The sequence below is a fragment of the Vulpes vulpes genome, chromosome 15 (assembly GCF_048418805.1).
Source record: "Vulpes vulpes isolate BD-2025 chromosome 15, VulVul3, whole genome shotgun sequence".
Taxonomy (NCBI): domain Eukaryota; kingdom Metazoa; phylum Chordata; class Mammalia; order Carnivora; family Canidae; genus Vulpes; species Vulpes vulpes.
In genome coordinates this window covers 78,166,358-78,189,638 of record NC_132794.1, presented here as the reverse complement: position 1 = coordinate 78,189,638, position 23,281 = coordinate 78,166,358, and the positions used below count along the sequence as shown (strand labels likewise).

Here is a 23,281-nt window from a genome sequence, read left to right as displayed (position 1 = left end):
TTCCTCTATGCTCTACATGGCTTTATTAATAGGAGATAACATTTGTGAGCAGTATGATGCCAAGGCACTGGTGATACAGAATATTCCCAGAGAAAAAGAAGAAAGTGCATATACACAGAGATATCTAACACATTTTCAAACTTTGGGCTTCAAGAAAAGAATTTAAATAAACTTAAGTCAGGGGGTCTCTGGGTAGCTTAGTTGGTTAAGCATCCAACTCTTGGCTTCGGCTCAGGTCATGATCTCAGGGTCATGGGATCAAGCCTCACGTTGGGCTCCATGCTTTGCACGGAGTCTGCTTGTCCCTCTCCCTCTGCTCCTTCCCGCCCCCCCCCCCCCACCCACACACTCAAGCTCTCTCTCTCTCAAACAAATAAAATCTTTTTAAAATATACACTTAATTCAATTTCTCTTTATTAGTATTTCTTATACAAGTGTGCTTATGGATGTCATTTTATAATTTAAATTGTGTGTGTGTAGAAAACTATGCCTGGCTTGCATGATACACTTTATTACATATTTTCCCATTCTAAGATTGCATTTATCAAATGTTAATATTTTTGAAATCTGGCTGCATCATGAAATCAATGTGTAGATTCAGTGTTGGAGTTTCCTGTCCCAAAAATGAAATCAATAAGGTATCTTACATGCAATGAAATGCCGGGACACCTGCACCCCGATGTTTCTAGCAGCAATGTCCACAATAGCCAAACTGTGGAAGGAGCCTCGGTGTCCATTGAAAGATGAATGGATAAAGAAGATGTGGTCTATGTATACAATGGAATATTACTCAGCCATTAGAAATGACAAATACCCACCATTTGCTTCAACGTGGATGGAACTGGAGGGTATTATGCTGAGTGAAATAAGTGAATCGGAGAAGGACAAACATTATATGGTCTCATTCATTTGGGGAATATAAATAATAGTGAAAGGGAATAGAAGAGAAGGGAGAAGAAATGGGTAGGAAATATCAGAAAGGGAGACAGATCATGGAAGACTCCTAACTCTGGGAAATGAACTAGGGGTGGTGGAAGGGGAGGAGGGCGGGGGGTGGGGGTGAATGGGTGATGGGCACTGAGGGGGGCACTTGACGGGATGAGCACTGGGTGTTATTCTGTATTTTGGCAAATTGAACACCAATAAAAAATAAATTTATTATTAAAAAAATAAGGTATCTTACAACCTGAGCATTGTAGAAATGGGGTAAATTACTATTCCATGATGATTCTAGGGGCTCAGTTACGTGGACACATTTGAGGACAGTCTACCGTATTGTCAAGCACTGCACATAATTTGGACAACCGGATAAACAAAAATACATATATCATTCATATTGATCCCAATCAAATGTCCCTCTAAAGCTTGCTTTTCTGTATGGACCACTAGCAAGCAAGGAAACAAGTAGGCAGCTCTTACCTTCGCTCACTGATCAGCAAAAAACAATGCATGAGACACAGGAGGAAGCTGACGTTGGAGTTATAGGTGGCAAAGATAATGTCCCAGTGTTCCTGCAGGAAGCCCAAGATGCTGAGAAGACCAAGGCACTCGGAGAGGGATTGCTGGGGCTTGGACAGGCAGTAAAGAATGACTTTATTTAAACTGCTGTATAAAGCACTGATGACAGCATCCTTTTGAGAAGAGGCATTCTCAATGACCTGTATCATAAAATAAACACACACAGGTGCTTGTGAACACTTTGTGAGTTTTAGATACTAACCCAGTTACCTGTGAAAATGATACAATTGTAGAGTGTCTTCTGTATTTCAAAAAGTGATGTGATCTAAAATTCAAATAGGACTACCTTCCTCTATCTTTGAGCTTCTATCTAAGTGAACAATCTCTAAAGTAAATTCAAACATCTGAACTTCTCAAAAATTTGTGTTGAAAAGAAATTTTTAAAAAATAAAATTAGGGGAATTCCTGGGTGGCTCAGCAGTTTAGTGCCTACCTTCGGCCCAGGGCATGATCCTGGAGCCCCGGGATCGAGTTCCACGTCAGGCTCCCTGCATGGAGCCTGCTTCTCCCTCTGCCTGTGTCTCTGCCTCTCTCTCTATGTCCCTCATGAATAAATAAATAAAATCTTAAAAAAATAGTAAAAATAAATAAAAATTAAAATTAAAAGTTGAAAAAGGAAAACAAATTAAAAGTTTACCACCATCATATTATAAAAATAGATGGGAACCAGAAATTTCTGGAATGCTGGTAACATGGTTTGACACTCAGTGTATAAGAAGGTACTATTAAGAGTAGTTATGCATAAAGTATTTACAACATTCCAGTTACCATACTAAGTATTTTTGCAACAATTTACATGTATTGCCTCATTTAAACATTATAATATCATGAAGCAAGCACTAAACTTATCCCAATTTAGGGATAAGGAGGTTGAGGGTCAGAGAGGTTAAGTGATCAGCAAGGGCCAAATCCACACCAGACACTTGAGTCGTGCTTTTAACCACCATATCATCTAAAAGAGATAAGAGTCCAGTAATTTTTAGTACATGGGAAACTTAAAGGGGAAAACAGAAGTCCTGATTCATAGACTTAATACTGATGGGTCCATCCATCTATTTGGCTTCATCGCTTCATTGTAACTAATATATGAAAAGAATGCCTGGATAAATGCACAGCATAGTGATTAAAGACAATAATACTCTCTTATAAACTTTAAAGGTGCTGAGAGACTAGATCTTACTTGTTCCTACCACAAAAAAAGAAATGATAATTGTATGACTTGATAGAGGTATTAACTAACACTATGGTGGCAATCATGTTGCAATATATAAATGTATCATGTCAATATGTGGTATACCTTAAACTTATACAGTGTTATATGTCAATTATATCTCAATAAAAATAAATTTAACAATTTTAAAAACAAAAGAATCCATAGCTAAAAGTTATGTGCAAAATGTTTCAGTCTATTAGAAAGATCATTTGTTAGTTATAAATTGCTCTCTTAAAATTGCATAGGTAGGGATGCCTGGGTGGCTCAATGGTTGAGCATCTATCTGCCTTCGGCTCAAGGTGTGATTCTAGGGTCCCAGGATCAAGTCCCATATCGGGCTCCCTACATGGAGCCTGCTTCTCCCTCTGCCTATGTCTCTGCCTCTCACTCTCTGTGTGTCTCTCATGAATAAATAAACTCTATAAATAAATAAATAAATAAATAAATAAATAAATAAAATAGGTAATATAAGCATTTACACGTAAATTTAAGTTTTATTGAAATCTGCTGGAAATCAGTATTCTGTCCTGCTCCTCAGATGGGTCCCATCTGCCAACCTGAAGTTAAGATTTGTGAAAGTCACAGGCAACAAGCATGGAAGAAGAATGGCAGATATGTGTGGAGTCGAGTCTGGCCTGGCACTCCCTGAAGGCACATCAGCCCCAGTGGGCACCCACTTTTTGATGTTAGCTCTGAGTATTTGCTTTGACTAGTAGGGAGCTGCTATAAACTCAATGTTTGCATCCTCTGAAACACATGTGTTGAAACCCTAGCTTCCCACTGTGATCACATTTGGAGACAGGGTCTCTGGGAGGTAAGTAGGTCATGACCATGGAGCCCTCATGGTGGGATGAGAAAGAGCTTGCTTCCACTCTCTTTCCATTACATGAGGATGCAATGAGAAGATGGCCATCTGCAAAACAGGAAGAGAGCCCTCCCCAGACACCAGATCTTTGGTCACCTTGACCTTGATTGGACCTTCCAGCCTCTAGAACTGTGAGAAAGAATGTCTGCTGCTTAGCCATCCAGTCTACAGTGCTGTCATTGCAGCCTGAACTAAGATGGGAGCTCAGTGGCTATTCTCAATTCTCAGCACAACTGCCCAAGACTCTGATTTTAATCCCCTCAGAGCCAACAAGGCATGTTTCTCCCATCTTGGGGTTATCCTTGAGGAAGCATCTGAACACATTCTTATCAGGCTTGCCCAGAACTATGTATCAACCAAACTATCACGCTAGGGGCTATATCCAGGCCCAGTCCTTGGGTCTGTGGCTGACTCCACAGACAGAAGTATCTTGGGAACTCTGATGTCACCCTCTCTACGAGGTGTGAAGAGAAAGGAGAGTGGCTCCCCCGGGTTCTGCCGTAGAAGGCATGCCGAGAACCACTGGCAGAGTTTCTGGAGACAGATTTTAGCATTCCAGCAATCACAGGCACCCCACTGGCTAGGACCACCTCACGCCATCGTGAACTCCTCAGACAAGAAGGGTTCAAGGAAAGACTGAATAGCCACTTGTCGGGAAAAGTTTCCAGAATGGGAGGTAAGGACAAAGTAAAGGGTTCAACTCTAGAATTTTGAGATTGTGTGATTCTCTGTGTGTGTACACATGTACAGTAAAGAATGTGTGCACATGTATACACAACTAACTTACATCTGAAAGTGTATCTATAACTGCATTTCTATGTGTGGGTGTTTATATATAGATGGATGTGGGGAGAGAAGGAGAGCACATGCAGGAAAAATAAGGCTAGGAAAAAATACTTGTGGCAACTTCAGGAAGGCCCACATATGACCCATGAAGGTACATAGTAAAAATGAAATGAAATAGGCCTTCTGGAGATAAGGAACTTCTTGGCCATTTGTTGATGAGAAATAATAATAACTAAGATTAAATCAACAATCACAATAAAAGCCCAAAGTGGGGGTTGTAGCATCTAGGAGGGGACAGAGCTCAAGTGCCAACACAGGGGGCTGCAGCTCACACTCACTGAGATGGATCTCAGGTGGCTGGAGGAAAGAGCCCTGTAGGGCATTCAACATCCACCAGGTGCTACCTGCACCAAAAAGGTCCTCCTCCTTCCTCCCATCAATCTCAGGACTCTGGGTCCTTCCTGGAAATAGATCCAATTAGACAGAAGCCAAAAGGGTGTCACACAGACACTTGATGGGTCAGCAGGAGATCCCCCCGCCCACTGTGGCCGGCCCAGGATCTTACCACCATGATGTGGTCTATGACGAAGAGAAGAATGTGTCTGGGGTCTGCTGAGAACATCCCACTGCACAGTTTCTCCACCAGCTTCTGGGTGAAGTGAGAGATGTTTGCGAGTGAAGGAGCAGCAGCAGCTTCTGCATTTGGCTGAGGCTCTTTACTGTCTGGGGTAGGGGTAGTGAGGACACAGACAAGGTCTGAGAAATCATCAGAGTCTGAACAGCCTTCTCTCCACAACATTCACCAAGCCCCTTATGGTAACCAACCACATCTTACACACCTCTGTACAACCAATGTAACCTTCTGTATACTCTGTTGCTGGAAAATGGGGTCTTATACACAGTAGGTGCCCAATGAACACACTTTTTTTTTTTTTCAAACTAAATTGGTGTTGAACAATCTAGTCAGTGGCATAAACCAAGTGGGAAGAAGACAAGCAAGGGACAGCACTTATTCTGGTAGGCATTTGGAAGAAGGGTGGAGGAGAATTGAAGGCATAAGGCAAATGGGAAGGCTGTCATAGTGACCCAAGGCCCTCTTGCCATGGGGGGCAGAGGATAAAGCTGTATGTCATCTGTCTGTGCTTACCACCACAGCAGGCGCTGTGCTCAGATGGAGATGTGATGATCTCAGCTAATCCTTGTCAACAACCCTCTGATTTAACCACAGTTGCCATCATCACCCACAGCTTCAGGGACCTGCCCTGAGTCACACTGCTGTCTAGTGACAGAGCCAAGGGCAGAACTGGAACTACCAGCATATGTTTTTTACCACTCTCCTTACTGCCCTTCAGATATTCGCCAAGAAAGATGCAAAGTCAGAATTGCCACACTGGGGCAAGGAAGAGTCTGGAAAACCAGCCACATCACTAAGGATTCTATGGCTCAGAAACTACAAGGAGGACTTTTGTTTAATCTTATTGGGAAGGTACAGCTGCCCTAGAACTAAGCATTCTGAAGGCAGCTTCGATCTGAACCTCTTACAGGTAGTGGCAACATCGTCATCCAGGTTCATCCATTTTCCATTTAAGAAATACTTGCTGTGCCCAGTCTTGGGTGCAGATGCTGAGCAGAAGAATGTTAAATTCCAGGTGACAACTTGACTTCCCTCATGGGAAGAAGCCACTCCTACTGAAGCCAGAGGAGAACTGATTTTAGCTCAGAGGCTCTGAGTAGCCCAACGATGTCATGAAAAGTGGCAAGTGTGCCTCCCCTGGGGCCTCTGGGCAGGGTTGGTGAGCTCTCCTTGCAGATTCCTGGAGGGACTGATGTGCAGGTAGAGTGCAGCTTCCCGTGGCTCTCAAGGGGCCCTGTGGCACTGTGACCCAGGGGCTGGGCCAGGGGCTGGTGGGCACACTGGCTTTCATGTTAGGCTGTCAGAAGCTCTGTGTCATAAAGGAGGAGAAAGTCACCTCCACTTACCTCTGAGCAAGGGCACGTTGCCTCCACTCATCGTGTGAAATATCTCCATGGTGGAAAGCAGGATCTCAGACTGGAAATCTCGCTTCTGTTGGCTGGTGGCACTGTCTGGAAAAGCCTAGAAGCATACTAAGGACTAAGAGAGTGGCCACATGGCCACAAGGCCACACAGCCATCATGTCCACTTAGTGCCCACCTGATTGGCCCATATGCTAATACCACAGCTGCTGGAAATGTAGGCTGCCCACAGCTCACAACTGCCTCTTCTCCAGGGCATCACCCTCTGTTGATGAAATTCCCTCACCTAAGAGGTGATGTTCACTTCCTAGGTGGAGGAGGCAAGTTGTGGAGGACCCACAGGCAATGACTACTGGGCAAGAACTTAAGGTGGGGCCAACTCTGGGATGCAACTAGCACACCAGTGTTCCCCTTGGGACCAGACTACAGCAGAGACCTTCTTAGCTCGCTCTTCCCCCGTCCCCCTGTGTATCCTTTCTCTGCTTCCCCTGAGAGCACAGCCCCCAAATGACTTTACGAAAAATCCCTGCTTTAGGCTCTGCTTCTAGGGACCTGGCCAAGACCTGCCCTCAGCCATCTATCTCCATGCTGCTTGGTGGTCTCCCTGCTGTGCAAAGGTCTTCAGTTCCCACCACATCCCTGCAGTCCCAGGAGATGTTCTCATCTGAAGGCCTAGATGAGCTCTCAAAAAAGGATGAGCTCTCAGGTCTTTCTGGGCATCCTCTGCCTTTGTGGTGCCCATGTCCCCCCAGGCCTGCTCCTACAGCACTCCCAAAACACTCTTTGTAACTCACCTCCAGAAGCACTTCCAGTGGCAGCCACTGCTTGGGGTTGGAAGCCTCCAGCAAGAACTCCCTCAAGAGTAGCTGCATGAACTCCCTCAGCTGCTTCTGGGTGGGATGTGACTTGGCAGGAGCCTGTAAATGCTCTGCAATGCTGTCACGGTCAGCCTCAGCCCCAGGACTGCTGGCATTCTGGGTGGGCTGAGTCATGGGCTCCTTAAAGATAAGAGAACCCAAGCATGAGGGGGCTGCCCTGCCTCAGAGCACATTCACATCCACCTGTGAGGCATGCACAGGTGGGATTCTTATCAAACCCACTAACGTGTAACGAAATCGAGGCTCCGAGGAGGAAGGCAACTTGCCCAGAGTCCCATTGCTCATCAGGCAGCCTGCTGTGGTCTCTGAATATGAGATAGGCAGGAATCATGGAAAGAAGCTGAGCATACAGCAAGAGAGGACTGCAGGGCTCAGTGATGAAGCCCAGGGTGTGTCCTGGGCAAGCCATGTCCCTCCTTGGAGCCACAGCTCACCATGGGTCAAATGACAACCATGAAAAGGCCTCACAAAGACACATGAGGCCACAATGAGAGAACAGTGCATATGGCAATGCCTGGTACCATGGGCTGTGGTCAAGAGAGCCTGTTCTCACCTTCTGGTGAAGCCCTTACCTTTACTGCCTGCCAAGCTCCACAGTTATAGACAGACAGGACTCTCTGGGGGGACAAGTAGGACTTCCTCAAATTGTGGCATTCAAACCCCTGAAGCCCCTTGGCCTTCACTTTCCCATTTCTATGTTTATAAAAATATTAGATCAGTGAGGCTGGAGTTGTCAGCCCAGATCCATCCAGGAGGACATGGGGATGCTGGGAGACTGAATGACACACCCAAGGACACTCAGCCAGGGGCTCCTGACTCCCGGCCCATGAACTTTCCATGCGTATTCATCTGTTGGCACCTCCCTTTGCTCATTCATAAAATTAATGCAGCTGTTCTTAATTAAGCCATAAAATGAATTTAAGGGCACCTAGGGAGGTGGTGACTGTATTAATTAGCTCCATGCGGCTTTGCCTGGAAAGATGCCATATATATTTTAGCAAATCGAAGCCTTTTGGCCACCAGTCTTCTGCACGACAAGGGCCTATCACGTTTTCTGTGCAACAAAGGCCTTTGAAGCAGACTCAGAGCTGGGACAAGGCTAGGAGGTGTGGGGATAAGCACTTTGAAACTGGAGCCAGGAGTCCCAAGACAGGATCTGGCTCATCTGCGGTCACTGGGGAGGTGACCTTGGGCCTGACCTGCCCCCAGGCAGGAACTGTTGAGTGTGAGGAGGAAGAGCTCTGGATCAGAGTGTGGGCTGCTGGCAGGCAGCCGCCTGGAACCTCAGCTCAGCAGATGGTGAGCCTGGCCTGCGGGTGTCAGAGCTAAGGTGGGGATCTGGATGAAGAATGTCAGGCCACAGACTTCAGGGTCCTGGCTCCCTCCAGAGGCCCCAGTTTGGGAGGTGGTGGGGGGCAGCCTGAGGGATAGTCCTTCCTCTCTGTCTGGCCCCAGGGGCAGATGGCCTCTGTCCCATCCACCACCCCTCCAGCAGCACTGCCCACAGTGAATTCCTTTGCTCTTTACTATATCTTTTTTTTTAATGCCCACTTTTCCAGTATTTTCCTTTAGTTGGTATTAACTCACCAAACCACTTTATCTTTTTGTAAATCTTCTAGTCTTTATATTTAGTTTTTTTCATTGAAACTAATTACTCAAATTTTATTTGACCATTTAATTTTATTTTAAACTGACTGATGGAAAGGATGTGGGCTTTCGGGTCAGAGAGCAAGGTTTCAATCCTGACTCTGTCACTCATGACTCATGTAAACTGTGGCCTCTTTCATTCTCTCAAACATTTTGTAAGATGGGCCACACAGCCCCCACTAAATGCAACAGAAACTGCTCAGCCCCTCTTGGCCCCTCTGGATCTCACTTCCCCCCTACAGAAACCACCTGCTTAGGGTGCTACTAAAGTTAGGTAAAGCATCAAACTCAGGACTGCTGTAGGTATTCAGCAGGCAGCAGCTGTGAACATGAACACACTTCTAGAAAAGATTAGCTGAAAGAACAGCCTGGTTTTATCCATTTGGCTGTTTAGCAAATAATTATGGAGCAAATACTATATGCCAACACTGTGCTTGGCACAGCTTCTAAATGTTCCACTTAACACTGCGTGCCTTCTAACATGTTCCTGTAGCCATAGTTATGAATTTGCAAATAGGTGTCACTAGTATACCCTCCCTGTTGGGGAATGTTTCCTACTGTACCATGTTAGGCGTGATGAGGGGATGTCTGCCCTGCTTCTCCTGCACGTGCCCTTCACACCATCCTCACTGGTTCCTGTCAGCTGCCAAACACTTCCAGTCCCCTGAGCCTGCTGGGCCACTCTTCCTTTGGCCCACACATGCTGCATCCTCAGGATCCAGTTGGTCCTCTGCCCTTCCAGCCTCAGCTTGTCTGGCTCTAAGCTGGCCCTCAGCAAACCCTCAGACCACAAAAAGTCCCAAGTCAAGGCCTGCAAACAGGATGAGGGTCCTGAGATGAGAAGACAGGATACTTCCTGTTCCCTGTCTCCCATCTGGTACATGGCCCACCGGCTTCCTGGGATGGAATTTGTTGCTTCACATTAGCAGTGTGTGAGTATTCCATATGGAACTGGACTTGGTCTGTCAAGTTCCTCATTACTGAGATTCCTGACAACTCAAGAAATTACTGAATCTCAGAGCTGAAAGCAACCTCAAGCTGCCATCTCAGCCAAAAAATGGAAAATTACCCAAGTTTTTTTACCTAACGTTTCAGCCAAGTTGCCTTAAAATGCATTTTAATTTGGGGTGAAGGTAGGGAAAAATTTCTCTCTTTGCCCTTGAAGCATGATGCTGCTTATCCCTGCTCTTACTGGGCAGGGCAGTGACATGTCCTACCTTATGGGTTCCCAGAGGGAAGGTGACTGCAGCCAACATCTGGAGGAACTCCGGGGCCCGCCATGCAGGGTCCTGAGGGTAGGTGCTGTGTACAAGGCCAAGGAACTGCAGCACACTGGCAGGGAAAGTCTGTTCCCAGGCGTCATCTCCAGAGCCTGCTGAGGGCTGAAGGCACACTTCATGAAAGGCAGTGCATGGGAGCATGACTAGGGGCTGCAGAGGAGCCAGAGGATCTGAAATCCAAGGATTTCTGAGACTGTCAACAAGACACCTAATTATAGACATTTAAGTCTGTGGATTAGCCCAGGATACCAATCATCAGTTGGGAGAGGGTTTAATATGTGCAGGCATTGTCCCAAGGTCTTCACACACATTCCTCTTCTCCTCTCACAACTCTCTACATTTACCCCTGTTTTATAGATGGGAAGACAGAGGCACAGAGAGGGTGAGTAGCTTACCAAAGGTTACCCAATGGATAATGGACAAAGCCAGGAACTGAACCCAGGCAATCTTGCTACAAAGTCTGGCTATCTTCTTATTCTGCCTCTATGTGATTAGACACAGCCTCTGTGCTCAAGGGACTCACCAGTCAGACTCCAGCCTTCCCCAGCCCAATGCTAATACTCCCAGGTGTGGATTCTCCCCTGGTTAATATCTGTACAAACCTTGTCTGAGGTTGGCAGATCTTGAGGAGCCCCTGCCCCACCAGCCAGGGGTCTGGATTGGATCATGTTACACTGAGCTGATATCCAGTATCCTGAGGGGACCTGGGCACCTGTTTGCCCCCACACCATAACCTGGCCTTGGCCACACGGCTGAGTCTCCATCCTGGCTGCACACTAGTGCCCCAAAGAAGCCCAGCTCCCCTGGGCAGCCATGCCCAGCCATTCTGTGTGGAGACTGACTCTAGTTTTCATAGGTCCAGCAGTTGCCTTAGGTCCTGCTATGCCCTGAATGGACTGCCTGGCAATTAATATCAGGGTCATCCAACAATAAGGGCCATGCCAACAGTTAGACTGAATGGGCCTCGGCCTACTCCTACAGATGTTATAGGTGGATGTTGGGTTCCTCAGTCCCAGGATTCCCCATCTGTGGCTTCCTCATTTCTCCACCAGCTCACCTCAAGTCTTATCCCTGTGTGCAGGAGTTACAATGTCCCTGTTTACCAAGTAGCTATCAAGTACTTGGAACCAACAAACCTAACTGCAGAAGGAAAGGTAGTATGCGTAGGACTTTGGAGAGCAGTTTCAAATCTCATTCACAGGATATGGTGAGGATTTGGTTTGGGCTGAACAGGTAGCAGAGCCACTGTTTCTGAAGTCACTTGCTTCTGGCTTCTCCAACAGGTTGTCAGGGCAAACATTAGATTTACAGGAGAATACCAGAGTTCAGAGTTCAGAGAGCATTTTCTGGACTCAGTCTGCCTGGTTTGAATGCTGTCTCTGCCACTTACTGATGGTGTGGCTTCAGCCCACTTGTAAAACAAGGATCCCGACGTGACCCACTTCAGAAGATTGTTGTAAGAATAGGAGACATTTTAGCACTTCAGGCTTATTTCATAGTGACTAGCACAGGGTCAGTAGAGAAGGAGCTGAAAGGTAAGGTCAGATATAAGACTCGGACTTTGAAAGAGGAATTTGGACTTGATGTACTGAGCAACAGGGACCCCTGTATGTTCTCAGACATGCTAGTAACCTGCACTGTAAGGCTAATGCTGAACCCACATGCCTCCACCATGCCCTCCCTCTGTGACCTTGTGCAACTGAGTTAACCTCCATAAGCTTCAGTTTCTACGCCTGCACAGTGGATATAAAGCTGTATGTTCCAAAGGATAGTTGCACACATCAGAGTGACTAACATCTAAAGGACTAACAACGCAACACATTGGCCAGGGTGTGGAGCAACTAGAACCCTGGCAGAAGAAGAGCTGGTGCATGTGCTTGGCACGTCTACTCTGGCGAACTGTTTGACAATATCTACTAAAGCAAGTCATATGTACAGCTTATGATGCCCACTTTAATTCTGGATATATTTCCAACAGAAATGACTATATGCATCCACAGAAGATGTGTACATAGCGTACATATTACCTATTGGAAACAACCCAGAATGGATGGATAGTCACAAAAAAATACTACTCAACAATAAAAAAGCATGAACTACTGACATACACAACAACAGGGGCAAATCCCACAAACATAACAATGAGTAAAAGAAGCCAGATGCAAGAGAGTACATATGGTATGTACTCAAGTTCACATCACAACAAGTTCAAAAACATGCAAACCAATTTACAGTTACCACTGGGTAAGGGAAAGATGTCAAGTAAAGTTCAAAGCAAAAATTAAAACAAATAAAATAAAATAAACTGAGAAACATTAGTTAGAGTTATTTCCTACAGTACAGTCCCTGGCCTTTTTCTCTCATCTTTCCAATCTTTGCCTTCTACACTGCAATGTTTGTCTACTATATTTGGTGAATGATGCTTTTAGACAGATGTGTTCATTAAAACAGAACAATCTTGGAGTGACTCTGATTTTTGTTACATGTTTGTTAGATCTCAGAAGATTGGGTCTTGGCTTTTGACCCAGTTTAAGAGGCACGCCTGTAATATATCAGATAACCATTTTATGTTTGACTTTATAATGTAAATGTTTGGGTTTTTTTTTTTTTTTACTCCTCTCAGCATACTATGTATTTTGTTTATTTTACATGCTTTCATGTTATTCATTTTGTTTGCTTTTAACAATAACATTGGGACTCCTGGGTGGCTCAGCAGTTGAGCATCTGCCTTCAGCTCAGGGTGTGATCCCAGAGCCCTGGGATCGAATCCTGCATCAGGCTTCCTGCATGGAGCCTGCTTCTCTCTCTGCCTAGGTCTCTGCTTCTCTTTTGTCTCTCATGAATAAATAAATAAAATCTTTTAAAAATAACATTAAAAACATCAAATAGAAAAAAGTAACATTAACCATTAGAAAGGTAACAAGCTTTTTGTGCTGCAAACAGAAAATATGCATTTTTTTCAGGCACCCAACACAAAAATTAATTGAACATTAGTTCTATAATGGAAACATGAGTAAGTATTCCAAAGATGGAGAGTATACAGATCACATGCTCTGACTAGGACAAAACAAAATGAAAATGATAGCTATAAAAAAACCAAAAAGTTTAACCATAGGGACATTAAAAAATATATATGAGTCAAGAGGTCTTTAAAACTGCATCACATTAGCTCCAGAAAAAAAAAAAAAATGAAGATGCCAAATACCAAGATCTTAGAATTAGAAAAAAAATTAAGAGAATATATCCAAAGTTGGTTCTTTAAATCAATCTATAAGTCCTCAGCTCCTTAGGTAATGGGAGGGTGTGGGATAAATACAGCATGAGTCTACAAATACTGAATAAGAAGGGGGAAATAATCATACAGAAAATTAAATAAATTAAAAGAGATCATTTGTACAAACTGAATAAAATATCTATTACCTAAACAAGGTCAAAGAGACATTTAAGAGCCTAAACAAAGCAATAATGAAAAAAGTTGAGGCCTAAGAGTTTCATAGGAACAATTTAAATAATATAAGAATTATGGATTTAACCACTTCTTGAATAAAAAGAAAGAAAAACATGTTTTTTTTTCAGTGAAGTTAGCATAATACTGATATCAAAACCTGAAAAACATAACAAAAAGAAAACTGCAGCCCACTATCATTTATAAATACACACTCAAAATCATAAATAAGATATTTACAAACAGAAGGAGGTGCACTAAAGTAATAAGAACAATCAAATCTATTGATGCAATTTGTTGTAGGTAAGTGGCTAGAAGAAAAAAGCATATGATCACCTAATTAATAACATGCTAAAAGAGTATTAATAAAAATTATATACATTCTTGTTTTTAAAAAGAGCAAAAAGTATTATCTATACTTTCTTAGCATAATCTCATAACACACACAGATATGCACAGAGAAAAACTGGCAAAAGATACAAATAAATCCACAGAAAAATAAATAGGGATGGCTAATAAGCATATGAAAAATGCTATCAACTTCAGTAATGATAAATATAAGTGAACTCGACCATGAAATCAGCAGTTGGGCAATGTTGTTGGGGCTATGAGGACTGGGATGGGCACTCACATACGGAATGGCGGGATGTACATTAGATAGAAGAGAGTGTATGTATAATGTTTGATGCAACCTTCCTGAGAAGTGCATCAAAATAAAATATATCAAGGACACTTTGACCTAACAACCTACATCCCAGAATTCACACTAATGAGAATATCAAACTACAGGAAAAGGAAAGTTTTCCTCAAGAAAGTTCATTATAGACTTTTTATAACAATGAACATTCTGAAAAACAACCTAAATTTCCATGTACAAATATAGATTATTCCCAACAACATATTGAGGGAAAAAAACACAAGAGGAATTTATGTGGCCTAACCCTCTGTGCGAATATGGTATAATCTTAGGTGTCTGGAAGAACATTTCACTAAAGTTCATGGTGGTTATCTCTGCCTGGGAGTGTTTCAGGTGATTTTTACTTTCTATCTTTCTCTTTTGTTTAAATTGTAAAGGTAAACATGCATCATTTTATAGAAGCAATAAGGTTTCCCCACACAGGACAAGCCTCCAGTCACCCTTGGCGTCTACTGACCAGAGTCAGAAGTCTTCAGCCTCCCATGCAAGTTCTTGTTCATCTGGCTCATGATTACTCCCATTCACAGGCCACATGGCCTTTACCCCCCCTCACACTTGCCTCCATGTTGAAAATAACTTTTTAACCTATCTCTAATGGACCCTGAAGGCCTGAATTAATGGCTCTCCATGTCATGTATGTAGTTGGTGAGCGCCTGTCTTCTCTAACAGGTTTCTACCTCACAGCTCAGTCACACTGGAGCCCCACCTGTCCTGGTGGATGTGAGTTCCTTGAAGGAAGAGGCCCCTTTCCACCCTCTACAAGTCCCCTGAAGCTCCTGACCTAAAACAGAAATGTTCCCTTTACTGGAAGGCATTAAATAACCCAGTGAAGAAAATCAAATATTTAAACAAATGAAAAACAAATGTCTTCTGGCAAGAGTGCATAAACTCCACTGGGGACGTTTAGGTTAGGTTTTCCACTGAGCACCCAAGTGATCATGAGGAACCCACCTTGCCTCTTCTACCAAGCGTTCTGAATAACACTTGCTAATTATCAGTGAGGGAAGCTACTGGAAAAAGTCAATGTGACTCTTCCAAACTTGTCTTCCCATTAGAACCTCCTCATGAGATGCAGGGAATGGATCTCACCTGGTTCATGGTGGCTTTCAGCATTTCCAGGAGCAGAAGGGCACCTTCGGTGCACAGCCCAGCCCGGAGGACTTCTTCACTGTGATGCTTCTGCAAGAGCCACCGAAGCATGGCATCCAACCTATCCTGAAAGAGGGGATAAGGGATGTAGAGAGATGTCCAGCAGCACACCAAGGGGACCAGCTTTCCAGCCAGCCCATCATGTTTCCTGGGGGCCTGAGTGTTTGGAAAGGCAAAACAGCACAGTAGCAGCCTTGGTGGCTGGCCTGTGTGGTGAACTTCAGTCACTCGGCAGTGCCTAGGGGAAATACATGCCTCCAAGAAGATGCTGCAGACCCACCAGCAATTTGTATTGAGTTTAGCTCTTTCATTTGGTTTGAGATCACAATCAACTTTAATGAATTTTTGTAAATGAGATTACATATGAGGAATTCAAAGCCTTTGGGGAAAGTGCCAAGTATAGCAGAGGGACCATGGGGGTTGACCAGTCGGGAGATCTGACTTTGCCACTTTTTTTTTTTTAAGATTTTATTTATTTATTCATGAGAGACACACACACACAGAGAAGCAGAGATACAGGCAGAAGGAGAAGCAGGCTCCATGCAAGGAGCCTGATGCAGGACTCAATCCCGGGACTCCAGGATCACGCCCTGGGCCAAAGGCAGGCGCTAAATCACTGAACCACCCAGGGATCCCTGACTTTGCTACTTTAAAAGCAGGGTTTATGCAAGTTATTCAGCCTCTTGGCAACTCAGTTTCCTTCTCTGTAGAATGAAAATCACATTCTCCACCCCATGGGATGGTTATAAATATCAAGCAAAATAAAATATGTAAAACATCTCTCATGAGTCCTGACATTCAGCAGATGTTTGTTCCCTACAATATAATCTTGGAGAAATAGAAATACAGGATTTCAGTGAACTTAGCAGAGCATATTAAGAACTTTATTTTGAAGTGTGATCTATAATACTATTAGCATATATAAAGATCTAGATAGATCAAATATAAGGATGTGCAAGAGGTAGATTTTCTAGCCTTCTATTTAAAGAGCCATGCCCCTCCCCCAATTTCAATTCAGTGAAGTTTAATTCAACACAACTGAGACTGAGGAACAATTTCTGAATCTACTATTTTTGGGGCACCCATGAAGGTGAGTAAGAAGTAGGGTCTGTTCTTGATGACCTCAGTAGCTAAGGAGACAGGAAATTATGTAACTGTGACGATGGCATATAAGAGGGAGGTGTGCTAAGGCACACAGGAGGGAATGATTCTTCCTGTCTAGAGATCTAAGCAGGAGGTGGAATCTGAGCTGAGTACTGAGAGAGGACACATCTCCAGGCAAGTAACAGGAAAGCTCATTAAAGGCACAGGGGAGGCGAGCATGAAGTAGCTGGTGTTATTAGAGAGGTGACTCAGGAGATCCAAGGCACAAAGAGCAAGCAAGCAAGGAAGCTGGACTGAAGAGACAAGATAGGCACCCAATCACAAAGGGTCTTGATGCCAGCTATGGAGTCTGAACCCGATCCCACAGGGGAGCTCATGAAGCCTTGGATGTGGTGCAAATGAATGAGGGATTGAGTATATGGTGAGAAGCTATACATAGTAAGTGTAGGCCCCTCTTTGGAGAAATTTGGCTAAGGAAGGACAAAAGGATGATAAATAATACAGCAGTTAGTCAAGAATGTGAGTCAAGGGGCAGCTTCTGGCTTTAGGTGGGACACAGTTCACTGTACTTATGGTCTGTGAGGAATAAGTCCATAGAATAGGAGATGCTGTAAATATAGGAGAAAGAAGGACCAATCACTGGTAAGGTCACTCAGGAAAGGAGGGGAAGGAATCCAGATCAGCCTGGAGAGCTCCTCTTTGCCAGCGACAATAGATGAAGAGGGCCACGGCATAAATAGGTGGTGAAGGGTGGGGTGCCATGGCAATGCCCTCCTCTGGGGTCCTTCACTCCCACTGTGAGCTAAGTCATCTGAGAAAAGGGCAGCTTTGAGGCAGAAGACTTGAAAGCATATGTGTTTACACTAAAACACAGGGGAATCAAGGACCATGGCTAAGATAAAGAGACATGCCTTTTCAGAAGGTATAAACTGAGGCTTTAATTGTATAGTGGCAGCAATTCGCCTCCCCATGACACCCCCATCATCATGTGAGTTCTCTAGCTATGCCCAGAAGGAGAAAGACTTAAAGTGGGACTGGTAAAAACACAGACCAGCTGACAGGGAGGATGGAAGGCAATGGCCCAGGAGCTCAGGGAATCTGAAGAGCTAGCTAAGGGGATGGCACCACAAGTGGGTCAGCAAACGACACGAGTTGGAAGAAGTGAATGGAGGTAGGGGTGGAGAATCTTAGGGAACACCTTGGTCACATGGGATCAGAAAACCAGGTATGTCACTCCATCCCAGGGGCACCTACTTTCGGCCCATCCATCAGTTCCGTAAGAGGCGTCTGCAGGAAGAAGGTGGACACAATGAGGTAGACTTCTGGAATATGCACATGGTGGCTCAGAAAGTCCTTCAAGACACGGAATCCAGGAAGCAGGCAGGGGCTCTGGTCAGGCATGGGGGGATGGCTCTTCAGGTTATCTATTGATCAAGTGGCAAAATCCAATTGAGAACAATTGCTATTTCTTCTGGTCAAGGTGGGGATTGGACACACAAAGAAATTCCCTGCCACCTACTCATCCCATAGAAACACCGGATAAAAATATACATCATACATACATGAGCATAAGAAAGTATTCAATAAAGAGTTCCTTTTCTTATTCCTGACATATTCATTCATCCATTCATTTATTCAAAAACAGATACTTATTTAGTGCCTACTACTTTAGACGCAATAGGGCTTTATACTAAGCAATAGGGACATAGTATTTCAACAAAATATATGGAGCCCCAGACCCTCACCAAGTACTTAGAATGTAGGGGGAAGTACTTAGAATGTAGGGGGAAGGAGAGACATTAAGGAATTAAATACTCAAATAAATATATGCTTGCGAATTGTGACAAGAAAAGTAATAGGGGCAAAGAGAGTCTAACAGAGGCACCCTAATTCAGGTGGTACCCTCCTCTCCTGGAGGAAGTGGCATTTGAACTGAGCACTGAGGGGTGAACCCACACCAGCCAGGAGAGCCTTGCTGGTATAGTGGGTTGGGGGAACGTCTCAGGAAGAGGAAAAGAGCTAAGGAGCTTTTGAGGAATGGAAGGAAGCCCCCAGTGTCTGTAAAGCAGGACAAAGGACAAAGGGGATCCTAACCAGGAAGTAGGAGGGGACTGGGGCTGATCCAGGTCAGGGGTCAAGGTGATCCTATTGCTAGAGCTATGAAGGCCCCAAGCAGGAAGGAGCTTTGCAGGTCCTCACTCGAAGCCCAGAAGGAGGTGGCCCACCACTTCCTGGAGAAGGCTGCACACTCACCTATCACAATGTCCACACCCTCAGAGCTGTGCTCCACCCAGGATCCGGCAGACAGACCATCTTTAAATCGCCCTTGGAGGGAGGGGCTTGACAAAAAGTGCAGCAGCAATTTCAAGCCCAGCACAGTGGTGCTGGGATGCACGTGGCCCTGCACAAGGAGCAGGAACCAGTCAGGCCCCAGGTTCAGAAACATCTCTTCCTTTGTCCTGCAGGGATCAATAAATCAATAAATTATCTCCCAGTCCATGAGCAAATGACACATCCAGAAAATACAAATAATGTCCAGCCTCACTCATCACCTAGGATAAGCAAATTAAGGTTAATCTGGATATTACTTAGTGAAGTACATGTTATATTTTTAAGGAATGGTAAAATAAAATGCTGGCAAAGTTGCTGTTAAATGGCTGAATATTTTTATTAATGGCTGATTGTATGTTGGCCAGAGCTTTTCAAAGCAATCAGGAACTATCAAAAGATAGACAAGTGTACAGGCCCCTTGATAGCCTTACTCCACTAGTATTTATAGTTATGTTGTCTGACTAGCCACCCATCTAATTATATCAGTATAGTCTCATAAAACACATAATAGTTAACTCCCTTTTCAAATACACAAGTCAAAATTAATCTAAGTGGAATGGTCCAATATTTATGTGTCTTTCTATGTTTAACTGTCACTTTCAAAAATTAATTTTATTTTTTTAAAATACTTATTTTTATTTATTTATGATAGACATAGAGAGAGAGAGAAAGGCAGAGAAACAGGCAGAGGGAGAAGCAGGCTCCATGCCGGGAGCCAGACACGGGACTCGGATCCCGGGACCCCAGGATCACGCCCTGGGCCAAAGGCAGGCGCAAAACCACTGAGCCCCCCAGGGATCCCCTCAAAAATGAATTTTAAAATGATGAATTTGGACTCAACTGAATACACATTCTTCTCAAGTGCACATGGAACTTTCTCTAGAACAGACCACATACTGGGTCACAAATCAGGTCTGAACCGATACCAAAAGATTGGGATCATCCCCTGCGTATTCTCAGACCATAATGCCTTGAAATTAGAACTAAATCACAACAAGAAGTTTGGAAGGACCTCAAACACGTGGAGGTTAAGGACCATCCTGCTAAAAGATGAAAGGGTCAACCAGGAAATTAAGGAAGAATTAAAAAAAGATTCATGGAAATTAATGAGAATGAAGATACAACCATTCAAAATCTTTGGGATACAGCAAAAGCAGTCCTGAGGGGGAAATACATCGCAATGCAAGCATCCATCCAAAAACTGGAAAGAACTCAAATACAAAAGCTAACCTTACATATAAAGGAGCTAGAGAAAAAACAGCAAATAGATCCCACACCCAGCAGAAGAAGAGAGTTAATAAAGATTCATGCAGAACTCAATGAAATTGAGACCAGAAGAACTGTGGAACAGATCAACAGAACCAGGAGTTGGTTCTTTGAAAGAATTAATAAGATAGATAAACCATTAGCGAGCCTTATTAAAAAGAAGAGAGAGAAGACTCAAATTAATAAAATCATGAATGAGAAAGGAGAGATCACTACCAATACCAAGGAAATACAAATGATTTTAAAAACATATTATGAACAGCTCTACGCCAATAAATTAGGCAATCTAGAAGAAATGGACACATTTCTGGAAAGCCACAAACTACCAAAACTGGAACAGGAAGAAATAGAAAACCTGAAGAGGCCAATAACCAGGGAGGAAATTGAAGCAGTCATCGAAACCCTCCCAAGAGGCCAGAGCCACCTCTGCCAGCAACATGTTCAAAGTAATTTGGAGGTCTCTGGGGCCAGCCAGCCTGAGTCTGCTCACCTTTAAAGTCTATGCATCACCTAAAAGGGACTCACCTCACAAAACTTCTGTGAAGGTTATTGAGCTTTCACTCTACTTGGTTCCTAAGGGTCAATCTAAATATGTGGAGGAGCCAAGGACCCAGCTTGAAGAAAGCATTTCACATCTCTGACATTATTGCAAGCCACATACAAGTTGGTGTCAGGAAATGTACTCACAAACAAAGCCCAAGATGCAGAGCTTGGCTCAATGGGGGTTAGACAGCTATGAATATCTTCAAAATGCACCTCCTGGATTTTTTGCAAGACTTGGTGTTATTGGTTTTGCTGGCATTGTTGGACTTCTTTTGGCTAGAGGGTCAAAAATAAAGAAGCTTGTGTATCCACTGGGTTCATGGGACTAGCTGCCTCTCTTTATTATCCACAACAAGCCATCGTATTTGTCCAGGTCAGTGGGGAGAAATTATATGACTGGGGTTTACGAGGATACATAGTTGTAGAAGATTTGTGGAAGGAGAACTTTCAAAAGCCAGGAAATGTAAAGAATTCACCTGGAAATAAGTAGAATGCTCCATGCTCTGCCCATTTTAATCAGTTATAGGTAAACATTGGAAACTCCATGCATTTTCTATAGAAAAATGGCAGAGAAGTCAGTACTGAATGTAGTAAATTGGCTTTCTTCTTCAGGAAACACTATACCAGGCTTCTTTGTTATCTTGGGTGATACCATACTACCAGTGGACTAATCGGAAATCCTTTCACCTAGAGATAATGTCCAGCATTAGAACTCCTGGTTCTCATGTTGCTATTTATGTACATAATTAAAATTCTGAATTAAAAAAAAAACCTCCCAAGACACAAAAGTCCAGGGCCAGATGGCTTCCCTGGGGAATTCTATCAAACATTTATTTTATTTTTTTTTAATTTTTTTATTTATTTATGATAGTCACAGAGAGAGAGAGAGGCAGAGTCACAGGCAGAGGGAGAAGCAGGCACCATGCACTGGGAGCCCGACGTGGGATTCGATCCCGGGTCTCCAGCATCGCGCCCTGGGCCAAAGGCAGGCGCCAAACTGCTGCGCCACCCAGGGATCCCTCTATCAAACATTTAAAGAAGAAACCATACCTATTCTACTAAAGCTGTTTGGAAAGATAGAAAGAGATGGAGTACTTCCAAATTCGTTCTATCACCTTAATTCCAAAACCAGACAAAGACCCCACCAAAAAGGAGAATTATAGACCAATATCCGTGATGAACATGGATGCAAAAATTCTCAACAAGATACTAGCCAATAGGATCCAACACTACATTAAGAAAATTACTCACCATGACCAAGTAGGATTTATTCCCAGGACACAAGGCTGGTTCAACACTCGTAAAACAATCAATGTGATTCATCATATCAGTGAGAGAAAAACCAAGAACCATATGATCCTCTAATTAGGTGCAGAGAAAGCATTTGACAAAATACAGCATCCATTCCTGATCAAAACTCTTCAGAGTGTAGGGATAGAGGGAACATTCCTCAACATCTTAAAAGCCATCTACGAAAAGCCACAGCAAATATCATTCTCAATGGGGAAGTACTGGGAGCCTTTCCCCTAAGATCAGGAACAAGACAGGGATGTCCATTCTCACCACTGCTATTCAACATAGTACTGGAAGTCCTCGCCTCAGCAATGAGACAACAAAAAGACATTAAAGGCATTCAAATTGGCAAAGAAGAAGTCAAACTCTCCCTCTTCGCCGATGACATGATACTCTACATAGAAAACCCAAAAGTCTCCACCCCAAGATTGCTAGAACTCATACAGCAATTTGGTAGCGTGGCAGGATACAAAATCAATGCCCAGAAATCAATGGCATTTCTATACACTAACAAGGAGACTGAAGAAAGAGAAATTAAGGAGTCAATCCCATTTACAATTGCACCCAAAAGCATAAGATACCTAGGAATAAACCTAACCAAAGAGGTAAAGGATCTATACCTTAAAAACTACAGAGCACTTCTGAAAGAAATTGAGGAGGACACAAAGAGATGGAAAAATATTCCATGCTCATGGATTGGCAGAATTAATATTGTGAAAATGTCAATGTTACCCAGGGCAATTTATACGTTTAATGCAGTCCCTATCAAAGTACCATGGACTTTCTTCAGAGAGTTAGAACAAACTATTTTAAGATTTGTGTGGAATCAGAAAAGACCCCGAATAGCCAGGGGAATTTTTAAAAAGAAAACCATATCTGGGGGCATCACAATGCCAGATTTCAGGTTGTACTACAAAGCTGTGGTCATCAAGACAGTGTGGTACTGGCACAAAAACAAACACATAGATCAATGGAACAGAATAGAGAACCCAGAAGTGGACCCTGAAATTTATGGTCAACTAATATTCGACAAAGCAGGAAAGACTATCCACTGGGAAAAAAGACAGTCTCTTCAATAAATTGTGCTGGGAAAATTGGACATCCACATGCATAAGAATGAAACTAGACCACTCTCTTGCACCATACACAAAGATAAACTCAAAATGGATGAAAGATCTAAATGTGAGACAAGATTCCATCAAAATCCTAGAGGAGAACACAGGCAACACTCTTTTTGAACTCGGCCACAGTAACTTCTTGCAAGATACATC

General features: G+C 43.6%; 1 protein-coding gene and 1 pseudogene across 4 annotated transcripts in view; one reads left to right on the top strand and one right to left on the bottom strand.

The window, feature by feature from the left end:
* Nucleotides 1-23,281, bottom strand: part of WDFY4 (WDFY family member 4) — a 286,883-nt gene that overhangs the window by 149,330 nt on the left and 114,272 nt on the right. For all 4 annotated transcript variants that reach the window (XR_011997478.1, XM_025989725.2, XM_072739274.1 and 1 more), the window contains exons 29-36: nucleotides 18,831-19,036; nucleotides 17,832-18,001; nucleotides 15,414-15,539; nucleotides 10,120-10,284; nucleotides 7,172-7,375; nucleotides 6,363-6,477; nucleotides 4,948-5,105; nucleotides 1,420-1,658 (exon numbers count right to left, since the gene is read on the bottom strand). Coding sequence is in view for 3 of the 4 variants with exons in the window: in XM_025989725.2 (XP_025845510.2) it covers nucleotides 1,420-1,658; nucleotides 4,948-5,105; nucleotides 6,363-6,477; nucleotides 7,172-7,375; nucleotides 10,120-10,284; nucleotides 15,414-15,539; nucleotides 17,832-18,001; nucleotides 18,831-19,036 (1,383 nt within the window). In the remaining variant the exon portion in view is untranslated. The remainder of the gene's footprint in view (nucleotides 1-1,419; nucleotides 1,659-4,947; nucleotides 5,106-6,362; nucleotides 6,478-7,171; nucleotides 7,376-10,119; nucleotides 10,285-15,413; nucleotides 15,540-17,831; nucleotides 18,002-18,830; nucleotides 19,037-23,281) is intronic.
* On the top strand, nucleotides 20,612-21,302 carry LOC140595676 (MICOS complex subunit MIC26 pseudogene; annotated as a pseudogene).